This window comes from Momordica charantia (assembly GCF_013281855.1).
Source record: "Momordica charantia cultivar OHB3-1 chromosome 3 unlocalized genomic scaffold, Mcharantia_2.0 BLBB01000003.1, whole genome shotgun sequence".
In the NCBI taxonomy this organism is placed as follows: domain Eukaryota; kingdom Viridiplantae; phylum Streptophyta; class Magnoliopsida; order Cucurbitales; family Cucurbitaceae; genus Momordica; species Momordica charantia.
In genome coordinates, this window is record NW_028275161.1 from 13,891,121 (window position 1) to 13,916,561 (window position 25,441).

General features: G+C 33.3%; 2 protein-coding genes and 1 pseudogene across 5 annotated transcripts in view; 1 reads left to right on the forward strand and 2 right to left on the reverse strand.

Moving 5' to 3' along the window:
• Nucleotides 1–2,216: 2,216 nt before the first annotated feature.
• LOC111024536 (uncharacterized) lies at nucleotides 2,217–6,385 on the reverse strand. The gene is made up of 5 exons (XM_088121449.1): nucleotides 6,318–6,385; nucleotides 6,149–6,217; nucleotides 4,387–5,033; nucleotides 3,281–3,390; nucleotides 2,217–2,514 (listed from the first exon to the last, which is right to left on the reverse strand). Exons 2-3 carry the CDS (start codon nucleotides 6,202–6,204, stop codon nucleotides 4,523–4,525), a joined length of 567 nt encoding a protein of 188 aa, XP_087977575.1. The 5' UTR covers nucleotides 6,205–6,217; nucleotides 6,318–6,385; the 3' UTR covers nucleotides 2,217–2,514; nucleotides 3,281–3,390; nucleotides 4,387–4,522.
• A 5,402-nt stretch (nucleotides 6,386–11,787) lies between these two features.
• The window catches only part of LOC111024543 (tRNA synthetase class I (I, L, M and V) family protein), a 32,080-nt gene continuing 18,426 nt past the window's right edge, over nucleotides 11,788–25,441 (reverse strand). For all 4 annotated transcript variants that reach the window (XM_022302249.2, XM_088121316.1, XM_022302250.2 and 1 more), the window contains 21 exons: nucleotides 24,361–24,458; nucleotides 23,779–23,857; nucleotides 23,424–23,582; nucleotides 22,681–22,770; nucleotides 20,774–20,907; nucleotides 20,195–20,354; nucleotides 19,965–20,048; nucleotides 19,583–19,795; nucleotides 19,232–19,357; nucleotides 18,342–18,479; nucleotides 16,749–16,852; nucleotides 16,572–16,635; nucleotides 16,135–16,223; nucleotides 15,920–16,061; nucleotides 14,600–14,663; nucleotides 14,434–14,501; nucleotides 13,475–13,597; nucleotides 13,317–13,382; nucleotides 12,526–12,637; nucleotides 12,360–12,451; nucleotides 11,788–12,097 (listed from right to left, as the gene is read on the reverse strand). In XM_022302249.2, coding sequence (XP_022157941.1) covers nucleotides 11,993–12,097; nucleotides 12,360–12,451; nucleotides 12,526–12,637; nucleotides 13,317–13,382; nucleotides 13,475–13,597; nucleotides 14,434–14,501; nucleotides 14,600–14,663; nucleotides 15,920–16,061; nucleotides 16,135–16,223; nucleotides 16,572–16,635; nucleotides 16,749–16,852; nucleotides 18,342–18,479; nucleotides 19,232–19,357; nucleotides 19,583–19,795; nucleotides 19,965–20,048; nucleotides 20,195–20,354; nucleotides 20,774–20,907; nucleotides 22,681–22,770; nucleotides 23,424–23,582; nucleotides 23,779–23,857; nucleotides 24,361–24,458 — 2,310 coding nt within the window. In that variant the 3' untranslated portion in view covers nucleotides 11,788–11,992. The remainder of the gene's footprint in view (nucleotides 12,098–12,359; nucleotides 12,452–12,525; nucleotides 12,638–13,316; nucleotides 13,383–13,474; nucleotides 13,598–14,433; nucleotides 14,502–14,599; nucleotides 14,664–15,919; nucleotides 16,062–16,134; nucleotides 16,224–16,571; nucleotides 16,636–16,748; nucleotides 16,853–18,341; nucleotides 18,480–19,231; nucleotides 19,358–19,582; nucleotides 19,796–19,964; nucleotides 20,049–20,194; nucleotides 20,355–20,773; nucleotides 20,908–22,680; nucleotides 22,771–23,423; nucleotides 23,583–23,778; nucleotides 23,858–24,360; nucleotides 24,459–25,441) is intronic.
• Nucleotides 18,075–18,204, forward strand: LOC148212431 (U4 spliceosomal RNA; annotated as a pseudogene).

The following is a 25,441-nucleotide window of genomic DNA, read 5'->3' on the forward strand; positions in this document are numbered from 1 at the left end:
CCAACGTATAAGTATTCGTGTTTCTAATGTTTTTTTTTAACGTTTTTACTTTTTGATGAAATAAAATTTAGCAGATATAACAAATAAAAAGATATAAAAAGAAATAAACATCATCCAGAGTTTAGAATATCTATTACAATTCAAGTCTCAAAAGCAAAATTAAAAACAACAATAATATTTATCCTTCAAATCTAAATTTGATCTACAATGTCGTCTCTCACTCAAATCATTCGTCTTAAATGATGTTGACTTATATCTACTTCAATTATACTACTTTGTTTTGGCAAAGTTTGTAGATCTTCACTGATCATTGATTCATTGTTATAGTCATTAAAGAGATCATCTTCACGATCATTTAGTCTAACATAATTGAGAACAATACAACATGCTATTGGTATATATTTTTGCGTGTCAATCGGGCAAGGTGGCATTTGTTTATGAGTAAGAAATCGAGCTTTCAACACGTCAAAATAACGTTCAATAATGTTTCGTAGTGAAGAATGTCAATGGTTAAACACCCTTCTCTACATCGAGGATGTTGCTTCCTTTCTCTAAAATCTCGTAGATGGTATCTTTGACCGCGATATAGTGCCAGAGGCACGGAGGTCTTGGAATTTGTCTCACCCATTTGGACAATCTTATTTTACCCATCGAACTGGGTTTTAACAAAAGGATTGAGATATTGGACATTAAAAGCTTGGAGATGTATGTTTTGTTAATAGAAGCTTTTCCTAAAGAGAGAAATTTAGTGCTATTTTTTCTTTGAACTGTTTGAGGACTGTGCTGGAGTTGAAGACTCGAAATACATTTTGTAATTTCTCTCTCGTACATCTAACGAATGGCGTAAAATTACCGGGCGTGACGGGTATATTTCTCGGCCATCCACTCGAAAAATTCTCTACTATTGAACCAACTCTTCTTTAAGAAGATTGCAAGATGGATCAACTAGTGAAAACACAAATCATAAACTAGGTTTTCATCCTTAATCATCACCGAATATGTACTTTGGCCACTTTTATATGTGACCATTTACAATACTTTGGTATTTGTTTTTTTCCAAAATTGAAGAGAAGAAACGCGTCAAAGTTGCATCAAAGTTGTGAGCAATAGCTATGAATAAAAGGCGACAGTTAACTCTTAGTTGGAAGTTCAAATCCTCACTCCATATTTGTTGCACTGAAAGAACAATGGAATGAAAGGAATTTTCTGGTCTAGTGAGTAGTTATGCAAAGAGAGAAGATAACCTCATTAATATTTGGAGACATCGGTGTGATACCGGCCAAAAGATTTGATGATTAAGTTATGTGCAATGGTTTGGCAAAGTAAGAACATGTATACTACTCATGATGGCAACACTACAAGAAATGTGATACCAGCCAAAAGATTTGATGATTAAGTTATGTGCAATGGTTTGGCAAAGTAAGAACATATATATACTACTCATGATGGCCTAAACACTACCAGAAATATGAGTTTTAGCTAGCAATTTTTTCTGCCACTGAAAATAAATATATGTCACTGTTAAGTCCAACCACGAAAAAGCTTTCACCCTGTCATACCCTGTCACCTGTCACCTTAGATATTTGATGACTCAAAATGCTTTAACCGCTATAGCGACATAAATAATTCACCGCAATAGCGACATTTTACCAACAAAATAATATTTTGAGTAAAATACACTTTTGGTCCTAAGTTTGAGGATAGATTTCTATTTTCTAGATTTTTAAAAAGTAGTTCTAAAAAGTCCTAGCTAAACTCAAACATCCACTAGTTGCTGCTGTGTCATTAGAGAGAGTTTGATATTTATAAATTTTATATTAGGTAGCATTTTCTTCCTTTTTCTGTTTTTTTGCTGTTCTCTTTCTCTTCCCTCTTCCCTCTTCCTCTTTCTCCTTCAATACTCCTCCGACTGCACCACCTAGGTTGAATTAAAAGTCCCTTCGGCAGTGAGTTGCATTTTAGTTCATTTGCTACTCCATAGCCGTTTCTATGGCTTCTCTTACGCTCTCTCCCTTCGCCAACAACCTTTTAAAATAACATATTTAGCGACGTTTGTTTTCGACGTTGGTAAAACTGTACACTTTCTTGTAGTGAGTTATCAGTACTTTGCAAGGAAAAGAACTTCAATCGACATGGGTGTGTCGTTTGCTGAAACGACTCCAACAATCAAATCAAATGCCTAATTTACAAGAGTTTCCATAAAAGTGCATAGAAGATGAAGAAATGACCACATGCAACTGGTATTTAAGGAGGTGTTTACAAAATATTATTGATCTTGGGCTAGTCAAAATAATAAATAAATACGTGCGGCTCATGAATGCAAAGAATGGCAAGCTATATATTAATTAGGATCTTGGGATAAGCTGAGTCGAGTAGTTGACGAAAGAGGCAGAAGTATGCTATCATGTGTCAAGTCAAGGGAAGTCTTTCCTTTTCTCGCCCCATGTCGATCTTATCTATGGTCCAGCAGGCTAAATCAAGTAATAGTAATGAAAGAGGAAACGACATGCTACCCTGCGACAAGTAAACTTTATTAGGCTAGAAGAAGGAAAAACCTTTTTAATTGTCTCAAATAACTAAACTAGATCTGAATGGAGAATCGAAATAGATTCTCTAAACGAGACAGCAAAAAAAAAAAAGAGGCTAGAGACCGCTCAATAAATGAAATGCTTAAGCTTAAGGATTGTTTTTCCTTTGAGTGAGAGTTATATACCACTTGAGTTATTCAAGTTATGGGAATAAGAATGAAGTTTTTTATGTTTTTATGTTTTTTTCAAAAAGATAATAAAAAATCAACATAAGAAGAAGAAAAAGGTTTAAATCATAGTGTAATCGATTTAATAATCTATAGATCTATTTGACATTAATTAGAATTCTATACATATTTGAATTTTCTCGAACCGTACGAAGAGAAAACTTCTTATACGGTTCTAGGGGAGTGGTATCGTTAATTTAAATCTATCCCAATGAACCGTTTATCAAATCGTAGTAATTGATATTTGATTCCGAAGAGAAGGAAGGGATCTTCGTAAAGTGGGTTCTCAACCTACCTGAAACTGTTCATGCATGATGTTTTAGCAGGTATATTTTAAAGAAGGCATGGGTTTTTAAAAACGAATCTTTATGAAGACTAAAAGAAAACCATAAGGTAAACTTTTTCACCTAGCACAACTCATTCATCGATATGATTCTGAAGTACCATTCTTTCTGGTCTAATATATATTTTTTTGTATTGAAACATTCTTGAATTCATAATAATACTCAACAGCATTTAAATTACCTTTGCTTAAAATAAATACCAACCGAAATGCCGCTGTTAACTGTAGAAGGCTCTTCCTTGAACTTCAATAATCTAATTCATCTATCTTGCAGCTCTCCGACAAATTTGACCTGAAATGAATTTACAAAGCCCTAAGAAAGAAATTCAGAGATGGGCTTACACCTTCGGTAATGGAGAACTCAAAGCCTGTACTAGTACAAATTCGGGGTTTCGAACTCTTTTACGATGTTTTTTACGACGTCACCTATGATCCCACCACGAAAGGTAGTCGTGACTTTATTTTAAATGTCACGAAAAGTGAAGCTCATGACGGTTTAAAAATGTTACAAAAAATTGAGGTTTTCATGATGGTTATAAGAGAACTAGAAGTGTCTAAACCCTAAACCCTCAACATAACATAAGAAACTGTATGCTTAACCATCATTTTTCTGTCTATAAGAAAAAAACGAGATAACAATTTTGTTTTTAACCTTACCAAATTTGGGGAAAAAAACAATTTTTTAAGAACCTAATTTTTGTAGTTTATAGAATTTGGCCTAGATTTGAAATCATTATTCTCCAAAAGTAGAGAGTAACAAAAAAATAGATAGGAGGAAGTAGAATTATAAATTTAATTTTCAACCGCAGAAAGAAAAATAAAATAGTTATCGAGATGTAGTACGGTCTTAATTCCTATTATTAAAAATTAAGCTTTTTTTATTTTTTATTTTTTATTTTTTATGTTTTATTTCTTCTACCTCTAGAACAAAACTACATATTGAAACTGTTATAAAAAAGGATTGCTATCTGAGAATTAAAACTACAAAACCAACAAAAACCTTTAATTGCATGTGATATTGAAATTTCATCATCCTGTTCATGTCAATAATTATTAAATCCTTTAATAGTGAGCAGCATCAGTGTTCAAGTATCTGCTCACTTCATTAGCCCTTTTACTGTATGCTATCTTCTTTTCTTTCTAAATGCACTATTAGAACCAAAAAACAGAAGCATATCTACCAAGTTTATCATATATAATAAATTTAACAAAATGAAATATTCCATGAAAATAAAATTGGAACATATATATTTTATGTGCATAAAGTTTTGAAAGAAGGTGAACTTACTTGAGATTTAGGAATTGGATCTGCAACCTATGAATTCGACCTTTCAAATTTTCGGATTAGCCTTCTTCAAAACCATGAATTAGTCTCAAGCTTTTGGTTTGAGAATTCTTCTGCAAGTTCAGAGTTGCACCCATTTTCACTCTCTCTGTTTCATTGTATAGAGATCCTGAATACTACAAGGCTTTGCCACAGCCAAAATATCCACCATCCACCGTTTCTTTCGCTTCCCTTTTCGACTTCTGTCATTTTTCTTCAACATTCTCGAGCAATATGATGACCGAATTTGCCGTTTATCGATATCTAGACATGAATGCAGAGTTGTAGGAGCCGAAGCTTGTCGTTTAGGACATGGCATATTATAAGAAACATCAGGGGACATAATTCCTGATGAATTATATGATCTTTTGCCAGCTGAATCCTCTGTGATGTCTGGCCCTTCATCATTTACAGCAATGGGATTACCTTTGTTGTCTTTCTTCGTACAATTGATCGAGCGGATATGTTCGGATGACTGAACGACACGGGGAGGGGGATCGAGTGGTGGCAAAATATTGCTAACACCATGGTGCAGACATAGAAGCAGATACTTGACTGGAAATGGCCAGCAATGAAATAAGTTCTTGTGACGACAAGAAAGTGTGTACTGTCTGCAAACAGATGATCAGAAGTGACACAAAAGCTAAGCATTGGCCAAAATTGTTAAGCGTGTGTAATAGAATTAATGACTTCTGAAACAAAGAAAACAAAACAGAAATCACAAGTCCCCAAAAAACAAACTTGCACGTTGAACACTGTTTTTTTTTAATACAACAAGCGGGTTGGAGATTCAAACTCATGACCTCTTAATTAAAAACAAGTATCAATTATCGCTAAGTTAAGTTCATGTTGACGCCCATAAACCACTGTTAGTGTTAGATTTTAGATATTAGACTAGGATGAGAATTAGTCTAACGGGTATAATAAAACGCATGCATTAAAAGACCATTATTTTTTAAATCTGTGATCTAAAACCTAACTATTAACTATAGACCACAGGTTTAAGAAATTCTGTTGGAAACTCAATTAGACTACGACCAACGTCATCCGCAATACAGTAATGTTTTAGTAAAAACCTAGTGGATTACACCACGGCCAAGGGACCGTGGTCGATACTAATAGACCATAGTCATATGATCGCAGTTTTTGAAAAATATTTAGATGCCGAATGGGGTAGCAAGAACCACTAACCACTAAACCGTTAACAAGTGTTTATCCTTCGAATAAAAAGAAAATCTCTCCGCACTCACCTCTCACACATGTCAGTAACTTATTGGGCGGTTGACAAGGAAGTACTATACTCCCCTAGTACTGAAATTTTCCCCAAGTACAACTAGTACTATTTGCAGTATTTTTATCGATGAAATTGAGATAAAGGAAGAAAAAAATGGCTAAAGACTTATTAAAACAAACCAGAGTAGGCCAACTAAATTTTTCATGAACTCACAACGAGTCGAGAAACTTCTTGACGATATGCAACAGCAAACAGAAACAAGTAGAGAGGTTTTACTTCATATTAACATCTCTTCGGATGATTAAGATTGTGCAATGGAACAAATATTTCTCAAGCAGAATTTAAAAAATCCCTATCAAAGCAGTAAAAGAAAAGGGAAATATTCATATAATTTGAAGGGAAAAAAACACACAAGAAGTGATAAATTCAACGTCTAAGAACATAAAATGACAGCAAAAATTAGAACTCAGGACTATAAAATGCAAATTTTACCTTATTGAGAAATGTTTCGGATCATTCTGTAGTTGATTTTCGTCGGGTGGACTCATATTCTCGCCGCGCCTAATATTGCCAAATCGCGAACAAACCTAAAGAGTAGATTCAAACTTTGGCTTCACAACGAGCAAGAAATACGAAGAAGATTTTGAGTAAGCATAATTACTTTTTTGTAGTTTCGAATGCAACGTTGTATTTGTGTACGCAGAACTCAGAAGCAGAATCAGAAGCGGTGGGAGTTGAAGATGAACTATTTCTTCACATTCTCAAAAACTTCCATTCAATGTTTCTCATCATAATTTACCTAATCAAATTCATTCACTTTGATGACTTTTTGAGTTTTCAAGGGACAATTATTTTGATATTTAGCTATTTTGACTTCGGCACATATATATATAATAATATATTTATTTTATTGATATTTTTTATATTTTATCAATTTGTTTTGCAGTATTATAAAAATATTGATTTACCTCTCATATATTTAAGACGCGGGTAGGGACAATGGTATAATTTTTTTTTTTGGCGAAATCAAAACTAAAACTATGTGTGTATAAAATTGGGAGTAGAAAATATTATATCATTTCTAAAATATGAGAGGTTTGTTGTCCTAAATAAATTTAATTTCTTAGTTAGCTTAGTTCTTTCTACATTTTAAGTGATCTCAAACTCATCTTTAATAAATTAATTTAGGAGCTTGAATTCAAAATTTTTGCTTTAACACCAATTTGAGAATTATTTTAAAATTAGTGATTTTAGTAAAAGATATTTAATCACAATTGATTTTGTGAGAGTGATTTTGAAGTTTGATAAAAGTTTTAGAGAGAAAAAGTTAGAACAAAACTTTTAGAGGCTGAGAAATTAATTTTCCAAAGAGAAATAAACTTAGAAAAGATAATATGGGAACAAAAATTTCAGAGACATTACAAAAGTTTTAGAAAGAAAAAAATTCTAAAATTTAGGGTGAACATGAAGTGAAATAGAAAGACAAATTTAAAACTTAAAAGGATAAATGTTTTAAGAACTAATTTCCTTTAGAAAAAAAATTAATTAGGATCCGTTTGTTAACGTTTTTTTTGTTTTCTAAAAACAGGATGGTTTGATAACAAATTCAATTTTCTATTTTTTCTTTTTGTAAAAATCATTTTGAAATTCTATGTAAATTAAAAAAAAAGTCTTCAAAAACATAAATATGTTTTTCAATATCCAATTTTTTCTTTCTAATACTCAACTTTTTTTTTCTTTCTCATATTTATCTCTAAAAAATTTCTTTATCATTCTAAAATTTTTCTCTCTAAACTTTTCTCTACAAAATTTATTTTTCTCTATCTAAAATTTTTATATTTTGAATATTTATTATTATTAGTTCGTCTCTGTAGCAGAAATTGCTTACCGCAAATGTACGGATCAAGTTTTAATAAAGTGGTAAGTCAAATACCGATATCATTCTCTAAATTGGGTTTCTAGATCACTCAAGTACCACAGATACAATCGCTCAATTTTATTTAGAGAATCAAAATCAAATTGGAGAATATAATCAAAGGAAATAAACAAGTAGATAAAAACAATGGGGAAAAAAGTCCTAGGGAATTGATTTCACCTATTGAATGTATGAACCAACTACTTAATTAATCAAGATTGAACCAATTATTAATTATATAGGCCAAGAACTCTCAAATCTCAACTGCCTCTCCCGAGCACAAGCTAATTCTCCTTACGAATTAAGAAACCAATATCCCTATCTAGTTTCTATAACAAGTAAAAGCTTTATTGAACAAGTCTTTTAACGACCTCTAAAGAACTTCTAAATCTCTCGATCTTAAAACCCCTTTAGTTATGCATCCCAGTTCTAACTCTAAACCACCTCTCCCGAGCGTAAGATTTCAAGTCTAAAATCAATCAATCTATGGCCAGTAGATTCAAGGCATGAAGCGTAGAGAAACATAAATAGAACATTCATAAACATTCAATCAAGAAAACTAAACAATTAATGCATAAAGTTCAATGGCTACATCAATCCCTAAGATAAGAGGTTTAGTTTCTCATATTCAGTGTAAAACAATAAAATCAGAATGAGAAGTCCATAACAAAACTAGAAAAATCAAGGGAAAGGAGAAGAAACTATGTTCGACATGTCAATCGTCCGTCCCCGAAGCGACCTTCACGATCTCGAGCCTTGAAAATCACTTTTCTAAGCTCTCCAGTGGTCTCCTTGCCCTCCAATTTGGCCAAAAAGGCAAACTGCCATAAAACCTCTTCCAAACTCCCCACTTGCGGCGGCTGCACAACCCTATTTTTTTAAAAAGTTGTCGCGGCAGCGCCGTGGCGCTATATACAGGGCCATGGCGCTACACTATCCACAAACGCGAAATTTAAACTTCGGAGCACCGCGGCGCTCTAGGCTAGCGCCGTGGCGCTATCTCCTCGGGTTGTTAGCTCCAAATCTTGTTGTTATTCCATCTTGGTCACTTTGATTCCGATTTTTCTTTCATTTTGATCCAAATATGTCTCGTTTCCTCCCGATGCTTTATTCCTGCAAAAACGAAAACTAACAAATAATTTCAATATAAATCTCATGAAATGCAGCTCACAAAGTGTGCTATCAGTCTCTCCAAAATTTTCAGTATTTTTATTTTATATTTGTTTTCCCAACATATCAGTTTCATTTCTCTCTCTAAAAATTTAATATTTTTCCTAAATTTTCTCTCTCTAAAGTTTCATGTTTTATAACTTTTATTTCTCTTCATAATCTATTTTTTCCTTTGAAAATTATATCTTATTTTCTTAATTTTCTTTCACTGTAACTTTTATTTATCTATCTATTTATTTATTTTCTCTAAAAATTATATTTTAAATATTGTTTTTATCTCTAAATTTGTTTCCACTGTAATTTTTCTCTTTCTTTCTAATTTCTTTAACATATATTTTCCTCTCGACTTTACTTTTTTTCTCTAAATTTTTTCTCTTTTTGCCTTTTACTTTTATTTCACTATTTTTTTCTAAATCTTTTTATTTATCTCTCTAAAATTTATATTCCAAAAGTTTATTTACATCTCTCCAAACTTGTACTAGGATTGGCCCCAAAAATAGGAAATGCATGTCTCAACCAGGTCCCCAGTTCCACATTTTAAATAATTAATCTATATTTATTACACTTTTTTTATACTTAAATTCTAAAAATAATTAAAAACAATTATAAAACTGATAATTATTCTCGAGAACATCTCTCGAACTGAAGAACAAGGTGAAAATGAGGATTAAAAATTTTCACGAGCACGAGAATAGGGAGAGCATTCTCACTCGCACCTACACAGTTGTTATCTGTACTGTACATAGAATTTTCCCTCTCTAACATGTTTAGTTTTCTATTTTTTAAAAATAAAAAACAAAAATGGCTATGAAACGTATATGGTTTTTGTTTTAAAAACCAAAATCAAACCGACCTTATGAATCACCTCCCAAGTGATTTTCAAAATCACTTGTGAATGATTATCAAACAAGTTATTTTAAAATAGAAGTAATTTGGACATTAGTGTAGAGTGGTTCTAAAACATATATTAAATTTAAGTTAGAATATTGTTAACAATTGCATAAGCACTTTTATCAAATGTGCTTTGAACTTGAGGACTACATCCACATTCTTTTATGGAATCACTTTTCGTTAATATCTCTTCTACACATTTATCTCACGACTTTTCTATTACACACTTTCTCGGACTACCTTCCCTCCACGTACATATTAGGTCCGTTTGGTAATGATCTTATTTCTTTTTTCTCGTTTCCAATTTTATTAAAAAACTCAAGCATTTGATAACTATTTATGTTCCATGTTTCTCAATTTTTTATACACATTCTCAAATTTGTATAGAAAACAAGTCTTTTGTTCCTGTTTTCAATTTGTTCCGAAACATAAATAAAAATATAGTTTTATTATTCTTGAATTCATGGGTGTTGGGCTTATGTAATTCTATTCTTTTTTATTAAAAATGAGGAAACAGAAACAAGAAACAAGAAACAAGAATGTTATCAAACATGCTCATTGTTTAATACTTACAACCTCTTAGTTGGAGATATATGTCAATTACCACTTATGATCGTTTTGACATCTTACACGTTTCTTTTGTAATTTCAATTGCTTTCATTTTAGTAACCTTTTATTTTTATAATTTTTAGTCATTTTCATTTGAGTGGTTTGTCGATTCTTAAAAGGTTTCTTAAACTAAATATAAATTGAAAGAATACTTCTAAGTAGATAAAAAAAAATCACCTTGAAATTATATTAAAACCAAATAATACGTTTTTATTTTTGAACAGTCTCTAATGGGGTATATTTTATTTTAAAACAAAGATTTTTTTTAAAAAAAAAATATATATATTTGAACACTTTTCAATGGGGTGTATTTTCTTTTTTAGTACAACATGTGGGAATGAGAAAATATATTTTTATACAGTTTGTTATTGTGTAACACTTTCTATTAGAGCAGTTAAGAGTACTATCATCACAAAAAGTGAGTTTTCCTAAATTACTTCAATAATAAAATAAGTTGTGGCTTAGTTATAATATTTTGAATTATTATTATTTACTTGACAAATATATCTAGAATTGATGACTCACTAAAATAAGAATAACTAAGAAAATTTCATAAAAACACAAAAGTGCAAACAATTGAAATTACAAAAAATTGAAATAAGTGAGAGAACATATATGTAAAGGGTGACTAATGAAAGAAATTGTATGTGTATAGAGAGATATTAGCGATGACAACGTGTTAGAATATGAGAACGAACATAATCAATGAACTCACGTAGAAAGCGAGAAGATATCTCTTTCTAAAGAACATATTTCTTGTTTTAAAAAAAAAAAGGACTATTATCATCCTAAGTAATTAGAGTATATAAGATAAAATATTGCAAGTATTTTTAACACTAAAAAAAGGACTATTATCATCCTAAGTAATTAGAGTATATAAGATAAAATATTGCAAGTATTTTTAAACAAGTGTTGTAAATTTTAATACTTTCTCTACATATAAATGAGTCTACAAACCAAACTTTGTTCGTGCAAACTAATTAAAACTTTTAATCAAGCGTTCAATCACATTTTGGCACAATGTTGATTCTATTCAAATTAAAAATCCACCCAAAATCAAGAAAAAAAAAGTATTAACAATCCACATAACAACGTACCAAGTAGCTTGTATTAAATATCCGTCGACATATCAACATTTTCATATATTTATAGATTCGACATCGACATAACATGATATTAAATATCTGTCGACATTTTCACACATCTATCATTTTCACACATCTATTAATTCAAGAATGATAGATAACATTTCCATAATATTACAATAAAATTGACAAAATATAAAAAAAAAAAATATCAACAAAAACCTCACAATGCAGACATAATATTAATATTAATTAATTTTAACTTATTTAAAAATAATAAAATACTTATTTGTTAATTTAAATAATTTTTACGAATTTTTCATTTTTTTCAGAAATATCTATAAATATCGACACTTTGCGGATATTTCTATCGAAATTTTTAGAAATTAAGACTTCAACATCTCTATCGCCATTAACATTTAAAATATTTGCCAAATAGAAACACATATTTGCAATTTGAAGACATTTTAAAGACGAGACTACACTCATTGAGATTTTCAAAGGGAAAAGTTACAAAATTGTGGTACCTCAACCTTGGGAGGCATGTATAACGTTTAATGGGGTAATTTGATTCTTTCCCACAAGAATAAGATAAAGAAATCAAGAAAAGAGGAAATAAAATCTAAAAATAGATTATTAAATTTGATATACAAAAATTGGGGTTTATTATGAAGATTTGGCCTTCAAAAATTGGTCGCCGGCAGTCAGGAAAACATGCTCTCCCAATGCCACCTCCACTCCCGGCTGACCCTCGATGAAGTCGACCCGAATCTGTTCGAACCGAATCAAGGGTAAAAATGTAAATTACAGTAAACAAAACAACTTGGAGAGCGTTAGAAACTTGAATGCAAAGACTTGAGTTTTTATGTTAGGAAAAGTTAGATCTTTTAATGCATTATTCAACAATAATCCTAAAGAGTCCCTGATTTCTTTTTTTTTTTTTTGTGTTTTTTGCCTCTAATAATTGAACTTCAACAGAAATTGTAGGACATAAAGAATCATATGAAGCTGAAAAACCAAATTAAATACAAACCTTGCCATTTCCAGAGGAGAACTCAGACTTCAAGTTGGAGATATCTCTTGATAAAAAGTATACTTCAAGGGCTCTGGCGAATTTTTCATTACCTAAGAACAGTTCTCCACAGGCATCAGAGACCGAGAGAGAGACAGAGAGAGAGAGCGTGGAGTGAGAGAGATACCTTCATATAAAGCAACAATGGAATCCGAATTGAAAACGGGTATTGGTCTTGCTAAGATTATAGAAAATGAAATCCCGGCTACATTATGGAAACTTTCTTCAGCAAGTGTGACCTGCAGATTCCACAACACCGCAGTTAATACCATCAACCTGTTCGATATGCATCGTGCCAACATGGGTAAAATAACAAGAGCAATCGTCGACACTAACAATTCATCCTAAATATGACCCTTAACACTTCGGCTAAGCGTCAAGTTGGTAATTTTCTTACATCTTCCCAAGAGGTCAAGTATATGTACCCAAAATAAAGAGCTTTGAATACTAGAAGAAAAGAAAAGCACCTATATCAATCAAAAATTAAGTAAATACCCAAAACGGCAGTCATTTTATTTCTATCTTTCCACACATGACTGAAGTATGAAAAAAATTCTTCATAGGTATCGGAGGAAATTAAGTGAAGTACTCCAAACAGAAAGATGTCTACAACTTCATCAGATCCAAGCCTTCTTCACTTTTAGGGCTAGAACTCAAATATGGCGAACAAGAACCCAAACAAATGGTTCTAAAATAACTCGGTTTATTTAATGTGAGTTACTAAAAAATGGCTACAACTTAATCTCGTATAATCACTCTAATATGTAACTATCTTACTAGCATTATTGTCAAAATTGAAGATTTTCTTGTAAAACAGCAACGAGTACTTATATCTCAAAGAAATATAAGGAATAATGCTGATATTTTTATTGTTCACGAAAAGTGGCGACATGATACACATTGGGCAATGCAACTTACTGCAGATGGAGGGAATATAGCAGATGGAAGCAGGGGAGAACCAATTGCCTCGCTTATGTATAGTTCCTACAAATGAATGCAATTTAGTTAGTCGAGGACCAAGAGCATTTAAGATGTAAAGCACCTGAAATGATATTAAAAAATATGCAGCAACCGACCTGTGCACGTAAAACTCTCTCGGCTACTGATCTATCTTCATCTAGTGGTTGAAAGTACACCTCCACCGTGTCAGTAGGTTCAAGGGCAGCCTTCTTCCTCAACTTCTGGATTCTATTAACAATCTAAAATAAATAAACTAGTTAGGTAACTATGACATAAAAATAATTCATAGGGGAAGTTGACTACTGATACAATACTTTAAAAACAAAATTTTTTATCAGCGTGGGAAAAAAAAGGGTAAAGGATGCGACTTACATAACATGCAACTTTTTCCATGGGTAGGAAATTGTTGGCATTTCTAATATGTAAATATTTATGTGTAAATATTAGTGATTAATATTTGGTCTTTATTGTTTTTTCTTTTTCTTTATATTGTAATGGGTCTATCTTCTATATAAATAGAACATTTTATTCTCTCAAAATTAAGAGAAATATAAATAGGTCCGAATAACTCGTGTAAGTAAAAGAAGTTAAATCAACAACCCTACCCTGCCCAGATTAAGAACTTGTTCATTTGAAAACTATATATAAGTTATGGGGTAATTATTTCAAAATAATAATAAAAAAAGATACGAGCTCCAAAATAATAGCAAGAAACGCATTAATCCACAATTAAAAGAATTCCTATTTCGAGGGAAAACTTTTGAGTTTTGTGATGTTGAAATAGTCCAAGTGTCTAATCCAACAATGCAAGGAAACCAAATAAATAAATAAATGGTATGCATCTTCAAACTAAAACATCTAACCAAAATACAAAATTACCGAATGTAGAGTACAAATTTTTATCTCTTTTTTTTTTTTTAAGTAAGAACAAGTATTTTGAATAACCAAAAAAGCCTAATTACAAGAAAGCCCTCAAATTAGAAATAACCAGAAAAGCCATGTAGACTGTAGAGTTCAAAAAATTATGACCATAATATGTCACATATAGAGATAGAGCAAGTAAAGGGCAAGATACCTCACGAGCAACGCCAGCCTCAAATAGAGACTCATCTGGACGTAAATCCAAAATCACTAGTACATCACCTAAAATGAAGCACAAGAAAGAAGTGAGATTAAACCCATCCAAAGAAAAAAAGAACCATTAGACAGGTACATAATATTTTTTTGTTAAAATTTCTCACCATCCCCAGCAGCGTCTATTTCATTATCTGTCATACCATCGGGTCGTCTGAAATCCCGGATAACCTTTAGATAACAGGGATTTTCAAAGAATGTTAGTAATGCAAGTATAATCTAAACGAAACTAAGTAACTATATTGCAAAATCCAAAGAGAAATTACAATACCAATAGCCTTTCGAGATTCTCTCTCCCAAGAACTCTCACAAGTTCCTCAACGTATACTATTCTCCAAGATGCTCTTCTCCTCTCTCTACTACCACTGTTTATAACCACTCACCCATAACTATTACCGTAATACCCCCACTAATATACTAACAATATTCCCAAACTATCCCTACTAGGACTCTCATGTTACCCTGCCCTTCAAAGACACCTTGTCCTCAAGGTGTGAATCCATCCACTCAGAATTAAAATATTGATTTTTTTTTAATCTTCCCATCCAGAAACACCGAAATAACAAAAAGCAAAAAATAACCCCAGCCCAGTACTGCAGCTCCTCCATTTTCACCAGCAAGCAAAGGTCCACCAACATTCTCAGCCCAGTACAGCAGCTCTTCCATTGTTCCATTCTCGTTAACAAGCCAAGAACCCACCAGCACTCCCTTTGCCCAAGCCCATGGCCCAATTAGCCATAATAGCCTGCTGCTCCTTTCCTTTATTACAGACAAAATAGGATGATTATTTTTATCCAATTGAGTGGGCCCTTTCTTTAATCGGTTTAGCCCTACCTCCAGCCCACATAGATTCTTTCTTCCAAAATCCTCCTTGTACGGTAACCCTAACTCCATCCTCGTGAACTCTCCTCCTTAGCTTCTTCATACGCGGAAGTTTTTCTCCTCCGTTCTCGAGGAATCCTTGCCCTTCTCCTCTCCCTACCACCCCTATTTATAACCACTCACTCATAACTATTACCATAATACCCCCTACTAATATACTAATAATATTCACAAACTATCCCTACTAGGACTCTCACAGTATGCACAGGTAATTAGAAGTGTAAACCACTTTCAAGAAGCTCGTTTTCACAAAGATCTCATTTTTCCTTGGAAAACATGTCTTGATAAATAACTATACATACATACATATATATAAAGGGGAGGAAAAGGGCTATAGAATAATAGACCTTTCTGACCCATGAAGGTACATGATTTACAAAAATACCCATAAAAGATAGTAAAACTATGTGTACCTCCATATACAAATACATAAACCTACCCAAAACTAGACCTCATGAACAATTATACTACTCAATCCGAGAACATAGTACATTTCAACAAGAATAGATAGAAAGAATTCTTGCCCTGAAAGTGAAAGCAGATACCTTTATGTCCGATAACCTTAAACAATGAGTAGCAATTGTAACTTCTCCAACTTTCTCAAAAGCTAAGATATCTTCCTGTGACATTGCTTTGACTTCCTTGGCCACTACTCCCATTGCTTTTCCAAGACGCTTTCCCAATACACTAGAACAGAACATTCAAATTCAAACAAGTGCATAAAGAGAGAGGACCATTTCCAATAGGATAATTTTCATACCTAAAATCCGGCTCAGCACGCAGGGATGCGTACTTCAATGTATCATCGCATGGGATAAGAGATCTTATATTTAATTCCTCTAGGACGTACTGCAGCACAATTAGATGCAGAAAAATCACAAGCAATTAAAAGAGGTACCAAAAGAAAATATTGGTCATAAAAAAATAAGAACAAAAGCAGAAAAAAAATAATAATAATAAAGAATAGCACAATCAACTATGCTATAATGAAACAACAGACATTCAAAGTTCAACATGAACGTGGACTTAATAGGGTACAAGTAACTTAAAAAATTAACACCCCCCCCCCCCCCCCCCCCCACACACACACACACACACACACACACAAAAAGAAAAAGGTTGGAAAAGGAAAAATATATTTGACTTTACCCTAAGACATGCCTCATCAAGTAAATATGAATTTCAAGATACAAATACCTCCCTTAGCTTTCCTGCTATGTCATCTAGAAAATCTTTATCGGGATGAACCACTATCATTTCTCTGATGAGATTGGAGAACAGGATATGGCAAAGAAGAAAAACAAAAGAATATCAACAAGAGGCAGAAATAAATATATACACAGATAATATAAATTTGGGTAACTAAAAGCAAACCTCAGAGGTGCTTTAAGTGGTTTGTTATGACGCTCCCGAATGTTGCGAGCAAGATCAATAATTGTCATCATCCTTGTAACACTTTCTTCGATTCTTTCACCTCTCTTAAGTTAGCATTCAATAAAAAAAAATATCATAAAGTTAAAAACAGATGTAAGAAATCAAATTGGATGCAGTTTGAAAAATATGCCTTCATGAGGATTTAAATTCAGCTCAAGTAGGTGGCGGGCTTCTTGTTGCCATTGTTATTTTTATATTTAAAAATAATAATTATAAAAAATCTCAATAGACCTCTTTTTGTTTATGATTTTTTTAAGTATGAGTGAATCAATTTTTTAACAGGTTTCGTAGTGTCATCTCATGACATTTCCATTCAAAATTAAAGCAAAAATATGAACAAGAGAATGAAAACAAAAGGTGTATGAAAAAAAAACCCCTTGAAATATGACGGGTTACTTAAATGCTTCTCAATTCTCTGATATCAAAAACTAAATACAGTCCCCCCTTCCTCTCACAGTGCTCTAAGTGGAGGTCTGGAGATGGGACTCTTGAAATGAAGAAATAGGCTGAAAGTGAATGAGCATACGATCTTATCATTTTACTGGACACGTTTTTTATACTCTTCTATGTAAATGGTGCCGGCAGCTATTATCATTGAAGAAGACCTTGTGAGACAGCAGGTGGATAAATTCCACTGGTTGTGGTTATTAGCCTCTCTCCTATTTAAGTATGCTTTTGGGTGGTCAACCTCTGAAATGAATTTTGGAATCTGGTCATTCAGAAATTTCAAAATAAGCCAGAAAAGTGGAAGACCTCAACCTTATCTGGTTGCCCTGCTCTTGCTCAAGCAGTGGTGCCTAAGATTCCTAGGAACTATCTCCATCCCCAATTATGATACCTCATTTGATTGAGAGGAAAATTAGAATATTAATCTATGCTGGTACAGAGAACGAGAGAGTCTAAGACTTGGTCAGGTGGACTACAAGCTTCCTTGAACCAAGAAGAGAGGTTGGCAATTTGGAAAAAAGAAAAAAAAAACAACAAACAAACAAAATGGCATTGCACTCAAAGTCTTGGAAGTCTTGGGTAGGAAACAAGTAATTCATTCTATCAATGAGATATACAAATAAGGGGACAGTGGACACCCAATAACTGGATGTTCAATCATTAATGCCAAATAGAAGGAAAAAAATATTCAAAGAAACTCAAAATGTGAAAATTTGTCTCAGAACGCTATTCTATTTCTTCCTAAAAATACTTCTCAAAAACATGTCCGTCAGGCAGAAAGTTCATTGAATTATTCTTCCATCCATTCCATAAAGGACCATCTTTGCGCTTGGGGCAATGACGCAGCTAGTGAGGTTCTAACCGAGGCGTGTCAATTGCTGGTTGAAAACTATTTCCATTCCATAAAGGACCGTAAACGATTCATGATGATCGAAACATTAACAAAAAGCTATCAATTCTTTACCCTCTCTCTATATACTAGACATAAACTTGAAGAGGCAGTTTTACACCTTGGCACCCAGGAAACAATTTCCAAAAATGAAATTACTAATTAATGTTGCATACAAATTTACTAACAATCAATACCTTTCCTCCTTCTTGAGGATAAGAGCAATAATGAATACTTTCCTCCAACCCATCAGAAACTTTCCGCAAGTTTTGATACAAAACTTCAGTGAAAAACGGTGTAAATGGAGCCATGACCTTACAAGATGTTAAAAGGACCTGAAGGCACAATATATTACGCGTTCAGAATGAAAATAGAAACTAGAATGAAAAAGGAAATAACAGATTAACAGTTAGTAAAAAAACAATGAAATATACCATTTCATTCAAATAATGCATGTGTCAACATTAATGTGCATTAAACAAGATATTTTAGTTTGAAAGTTAACGACACTTCTCCCCATAAAATCTAAAGAAGCATTCCAGTAAATGTAAACGAACACAATAAAGCAATTGAATTTGTACAACAATAAAGAAGCCAAACACGTCAACCAAACATCTTCTAACCATATATGTCTATGTTAAAAGAAATGAAAAACATAATTTATTGTAAGTTAACAGTGCCCAAACTGTATCAGCAAATGAAAGGCCACAACATAAAGATCACAGTACAATTGCATCATTAATATTTCTCGTCTCTTGACTTATTTGTCTACTGAAAAACAACCATTAGGTGACAAAAATTCATTTTTATCAATTGGATTCCTCAAAAAGTGAGCAGCTTTAGTCCTAATTCTTTAATAAGACGAGTCATTGGTCCTACATCTTATCTAACATGGAGCACAAAAGCAGTTATGAAAATGGCAAGTTTGTTTCTAAAACTAACAGGTCATGTACAGATTTCAACAGCAATAGCAATACAAAAACAGAACAGCAAATAATAAACCACACATGCAGATTTGTACACTACCCGGAAGTAGATAGTTATAATAATCATAAATATCTAAATATGGGAAAAAGAAATACCATACATGGTAAAGAGTAGAAAGTGCTATCCGGCAGTCTTCTTCCCCAGTACGGCCTTTCAGTCTCTTGCGGTTGAACCTCACATAAATATTTGTAAGGTTGTCAAGAAACTTTAAAAGATATGGAACTACCTGTAGTATCAAGAGCTAAATTAATGACGAAAAGTATTAAATAAAAACAAAGTCCAAAATTAAAACTCAAATAAAAAGAACAAAATCTACCCCATTGTTTGCAGAGTTTTTAGATAACGTTTTGCAGTTGTATGAGGCATAGGCCTCAATTTGTAATCTAAAAATTATATCAATCATAAAAGTAGAAAATTTGGTAGGAAAGAATATCAATGGAAGATGTCTTACCGTGTAAAGTCTGTAGCCATCCATTTCTTTCCGGACAAAATATACTAAACTCTGGGTCGCAGAGTTTATCCATTGGTCAAGCACATTGAACGACTTTTGAAGGGTGGCTTGATCCACGGGAACAAATGGTGCAAACCCCTCAATCTCAAGTCTCTTGGCATTCTGAACAAGGAATCTATACGCATTGTACCATGGCAGGAAAACATCCCTGACCTGTGAAAACCCCATAATAATAAAGCAGAAGTTAAAAATAAAAACAAAAAAAGGAGAAAACTTGTCACAGTAAAGCATTCCATGAAGACATCAAAGTTGATGAAAACATGGATGCCAGAGTGATGCACCGGGAAACTTCGTAAGACGTAAAATAACAGTAAAGACTCACAACACCGAAAACACCCTGCTTCTTGAATCGTAAAGTCTCTGCACGTACAACTGGAGAATTTATAAGATACAATCTCAGAGCATCCTGCATGACAAAAGCAGATACCAACCTCTGTAAAATAATAACAGTGCACTCTAGATGCCTAATGTCTTCAGGTTAACAAAAAGCAAAGTCTGGGAAATACTAGTTAGAATTTTGCGTTGCTAACACAGATATAATAGAGAACTTACAGCTCCATAGTCATTTATGATTTCCATTGGTGAAGGATAATTTTTCAACCTTTTACTCATCTTCTTTCCATCCTCCGCAAGGACAAGGCCATTACAAATAAGGTTCCTAAATGCTGGTTTCCCAAATAAAGCAGTAGATAGAACCATGAGAGTATAGAACCTGCAAAAGTAAAGAGCAAATATTAGAAAATTTGAACCCCTGAGGTATGCAAAATCTCGCAAAACTACATTCTACAAGCATTTCCACTCAATTAAATGTTTTTAAAAGGGGATTCCGAATCATAAAGAAATGATTCTCATGCAACCGATGTGACCAAAGATCGAACTGATACCAACAAACAAAGAACACATGTAATTTATGATTTGAACAGGGTGCAGAAGCAGAAAGGAAAAGGTATACGAAGAGGCTTTTTCAAAAGATAAAGTTACAAATCAATTTAAGATAGAAATATAACAACATATCACCCTTATGCATATATTTGAAAATTTCACCACTAAATACAATACAACTAATGATTTACAAATTGACACATTCATATTTTGGAAATATGATATAAAGACAAAAGTCAAGAAAGTTACCATCCACGAGTTTGGTCTAGCCCTTCTGCCACAAAGTGCCCAGGAAAGTTCTTTTCAAAAAGCTCATTGTTTTCAAATGGATAATGAATATAAGCATATGGCATAGACCCACTCTCAAACCAGCAATCAAAGACCTACAGTCAAAGAAGGGGAATAAAAAATACTATAAGTATAAACACAATACGAAAATAACTTACATTAAGAAAATAAACTAGTAGAACTTACTACAACAACAAAAAAGCCTACACTGATCCCCACTTACAACTTTGGAAAAGGACAAAAGAAGGAAAGGGAGGGAGGGAGAGAGAGAGGAACATTTAAAATTCTATTATAACCAAACCCCATTTTCCACCAGCCATTCCCAACCATATGCCTGCCACCCGGAACCAAAGAAAAAATATCCCAACGTTGTATCTTTTAGAATTCATCATAACAGATACTGATTTCCCAGGGAACTTCACAATAGTATGGGAAAATGAAAATGAAGCAAGCCATAACATAATACAAATCTTTCAAGTCCTATCCAAAGAGCAAACACCAATGAGGTTAGAGTCACGTGACAGCAGACCTTCTCATAATAAAGTTACATGAATTGTTTTGCCCCTAAATAACAAGCCAACCTATAAATGGGCAACTATGCCTTTATAATCAAAACCTTTAGATTTGAATGAAAATTTCTTATGACAATTACAAGAAAGTTAGATGTTGGGCTACATCACAAATGTGCACTTGAAAAGGATGATTAATTCTTCACTATTTAAAGGGATCGTTTCTTCATATAGCTAGTTAAACTTCTCTTCTTGAAGCTATTGATAGCAAAATAGTTTGTTCCTTGAATGCCAAGAACCAGATAACTTTTCAAGTACCATTGTTTGATACATGATAAGGACACATAGTCCCACATCAGCTACAATTGGGGTGGATCGTATATAAAAAGAACGTCATCATTGGTAGTTACAAAGACTTTTTAGATGAAACCAAAAGAAAACCACGTGGGTTAGCCAAAAATTGACAATATCATACTATTGTGAAAATAAAGAGGAGGCGAAGACTCCAAAGAGATCTCCACCATGCAAAAGGGATTACAAGGACTCCCAATCAGAGAGAAAAAATAAAAAATAAAAATTGAAAGAAACCATAATTACAAAAATCTTTACAACGAATACACCAAGTGGAGGCAAAGACTTTAAGAAAAACTCAAAAAACATCTCAGCATACTTCCTCCCCGTGAAAGCTTCTCTTGCTCCATTTGTGACCTGGCCATTTTATTATACCCCTTTAAGTTCAGTAATTACTAGTCAATCCCAAATATCCTCAAACTTCCCCCGAAAGTTTAAGGTGCAGGCGAAGACATCATTGCTTGCACCTTAGCTTGGTTCACTGGTGCACCCTTCTCGATAATAATGTGGCATAAACAATCAGGTCTTCTGGCCAAGATAATCTCTTCCAGTTCAAATAAAGTATCTCTTGCATTGATAACGGTAAGATTGTTGCCAGATGTTCATGATGGTCTTTCTCAATTTCTCTATATTAGGTAGGTTTCTCCCTAATACTCCCTAAAAGTTGCCTCTTCTCCTTATTAACTTCCTAGATGAAAATCTTAAAAACTATAAGGTCTAAAGTGAACAACAGAAGAATTATGATTCAAGAAAAAATAAACTATCTACAGGGTTGTCTCCCCCCCCCCCCCCCTCCTTTTCTTTTTCTAAAGGGCAGTTTTTTAATATAGTTTCTGTTTATTATAAAAAATAATAATAATAATAATAATATAAAAAGAAGTAGGATAAAAAAGTGAAATCACCCCAACTACATAGTTCTAAAAAAAATAGTAAAACGCCAGTACTGATCGAGGGATTTCTCAACCAAAAAAATAATATTTAAGAGAAAACAAGATCAAGTGGTCTTACATCATCTACCCTACGAAGCAGACCATATTCAGGACCTCTTCTGGATGGAATAGTAATATGATCAATCTTGTGCCGATGTAGATCAAGCACCTGAAAAATGGAAACGAGAAGATGCCCTAAAATAAAGCATAAGCAGTTTCCAAGCATTGTCAATTAGAACATAAAGAAGGAATTGCTTAAAAAATATGTGCAAGCCATTTTCCAATATTTTGATGGCAGAAGATGACAATTTATTTTGTCCTACACGGTATGAGACATGCCCTCTGACATGAAAACCAAAGGCAACTTCTTGAAGTTACAGAAGTAAACTCATATAATATCATAAGTAAGCCATCACAGTTAAGTCCAGGGGACAAGAACATAATGCATCATAAAGGATATGCAAATTAAATCTCCCAAGACCAGATATATCAACAAAAGTCATCTAATAAGAAAAAACTAAACTAAAGATAAACTTTAAAACCTTCTGGAAAACCATCATAATCTTACGTCAAATTTTTTTAACTTTTCTAAAATACCCAATCTTGACGACTCAACTTCTCATTTAAGAAGCTAGCTGAGGTTCAGAACCAACCAACTATTCAAACTGATTTACTTCTTGTGGCAAACAGTTTGATAAAGAAAAATAAAACTCACTGTAAAGTGTAAATTATAGACTCAATGAAGAGCAATTTTTTTTTTCCTTTGGAACAAGAAACAATTATATTCACAGATAACAAGAGCTGGGAAATAAAGAGTGAGACCTTAACACCAGAAAGTTTCTCAAGTTTCTCAATCGAGTCCATGACCAGAATTTCCTCTCCATCCTCGCTAACCCAGACAGGGAGAGGTGTACCCCAAAACCTACTCCGACTGACTGCCCAATCTCTTGCATTCTCAAGCCAATTATGGAACCTTTTCTCCTGCAATTTGAAGCGAAGGAATACCAATGAAGCAAAAATATATCTCATGGTCCATGAAACAGTTCTTTCTTATATCAGGACTACCACCTTTTACACCGTGCATAAAATTCTACCCTATCCAACCTTATTCACATATAAAAGTCCAGAAAAAGTGAAATATAAATATTTAAGAGGAGTTTTTCATGAAGAATATAACCTTCACAAAATCAGGGACCCAATAAGTCTTCTCGTTGTTTTCTAGTAATTGCTCCTTTAATTTCTCAACTCGGACAAACCTAGAGAGAGAGGTGTCTAATTGGTTAGGATGGCACGGTTGGAGGAAAATAAAAACAAACCATAAAAATTATTTACCCTGTGTCAGCATTCAAGAATGCATATCAAATGGGACAAAGGTTCAATAAATAATAGATCTAGAGATATAACAATAGTGATATAAGCACTATTATCAAGTGCAAAAATAAAACTCAGGAATAGTAACCTTTGGTGCTCAATTAAAGTGACGTCTGCTGTTATAAGGTTTTTCAATTTAAAGAACAAAATTTATTAAAAATATTCCATAATTTCTTTGCCACTTTAGGAATACTCTCTTCCCAACAACTGAACCCAAAGTGCGAACAAAAACCAACTTCCCTCTTCATTTATTCAGAGGGCAGGAGGCAAACACTTCCAATGTCATAATGCACACGTGCACAAAAATAAAACACCAAAAACATTCTGAAAAAGAAACCTAACACAAAAATATATAACAGATTTCAAAATAATTAATAAATGGACTTGCCAGCTTGGGACAGCCCTGTAGATAAGGGGTGTATCAGATCTCCAGCAGAAAGGATAAGAATGGGTAAAGCTTCCCGATTTAACAAGCCTCCCTAGTGCCTGAAATAGAAAAGAGCTCTCACCAATAACGCACGGTTCAATATTAAATGGTTAATAATTAACTAGATTCCATTTCCATCATAAATTTAGAATTACAGAATGAAAACATAATCGTCAAGTAGATACATTCCCAAGGACAAAGCTATAGGATATAATTAGAAAATGATTGACTTATAGTGATATGAGCCAAGGAACCAAGCTTGAACTCCAAGATCTTAAAATTCATCCAAAGTTGAAGCTACAAGTTCAAGATCCAAACAAGAACCAAGGTGTCCATTCAAGCTCCCTTTTGAAGGTTCCAAGCTTATCAAGATTGCATCGAAGAGATTTCTTCCAAAAATCCAAGTTACTCAAGCACAATCCAAGAGGAAGAGTCCAAGGAGGCCCACTGCTACACCCTAGTTTGAGTCTTGAGAATATTTTCTGGGCTTGTAAACTAGACCTTGTATTGACCATTGTTTAAACATTCATTTAGAGTTTTGATAGGCTTATTTAGACCCTAGCCTCCACCAGAGATTTCTTACAAAAAGCCAAGCTACTCAAGGATGATCCAAAAGGAAGAGTTCTAGGAGGCCCCCAGCTAGATTCGTCTTGACACTATTTTTTGGGCTTGTCAGCTAGACTAGACCCTGAACTGACAATTGTTTTAACATTCATTTAGAGTTTTGACAGGCATATTTACAGCTCCAGCCATCACCCCCATTGATGCATCAATGGAGAGAATATTGGCCCTTAGGAAACACATTGATTTCTTAGATTATTTCCTTTTAGTTTTTGTAGGATTATCTTCGTAAGTTTAAGGATTTCTTTGGCACTCCTTTGAGTGAGGCATGAAAGGCATAAGGCATAAGCCTCAGTGAAAGGTAGGAGTAAGACAAAAATTAAGCACAGCAAATTTTAAAAGGTGGGATGTTTTCTGTTCAATGGGACTCTCAAGGAAAAAATTGATTACATTGCAGATTTAACAATTTATGTGGTGCCGC

Coding starts and splice junctions, on each gene's coding strand:
- LOC111024536 (XM_088121449.1), bottom strand. CDS start 6,204: ATGAGTCCACCCGACGAAAATCAACTACAGAATGATCCGAAACATTTC. Junction 5,034..6,148: donor CCGAAACATTTCTCAATAAG/GTAAAATTTGCA, acceptor ATCTGTTTGCAG/ACAGTACACACTTTCTTGTC.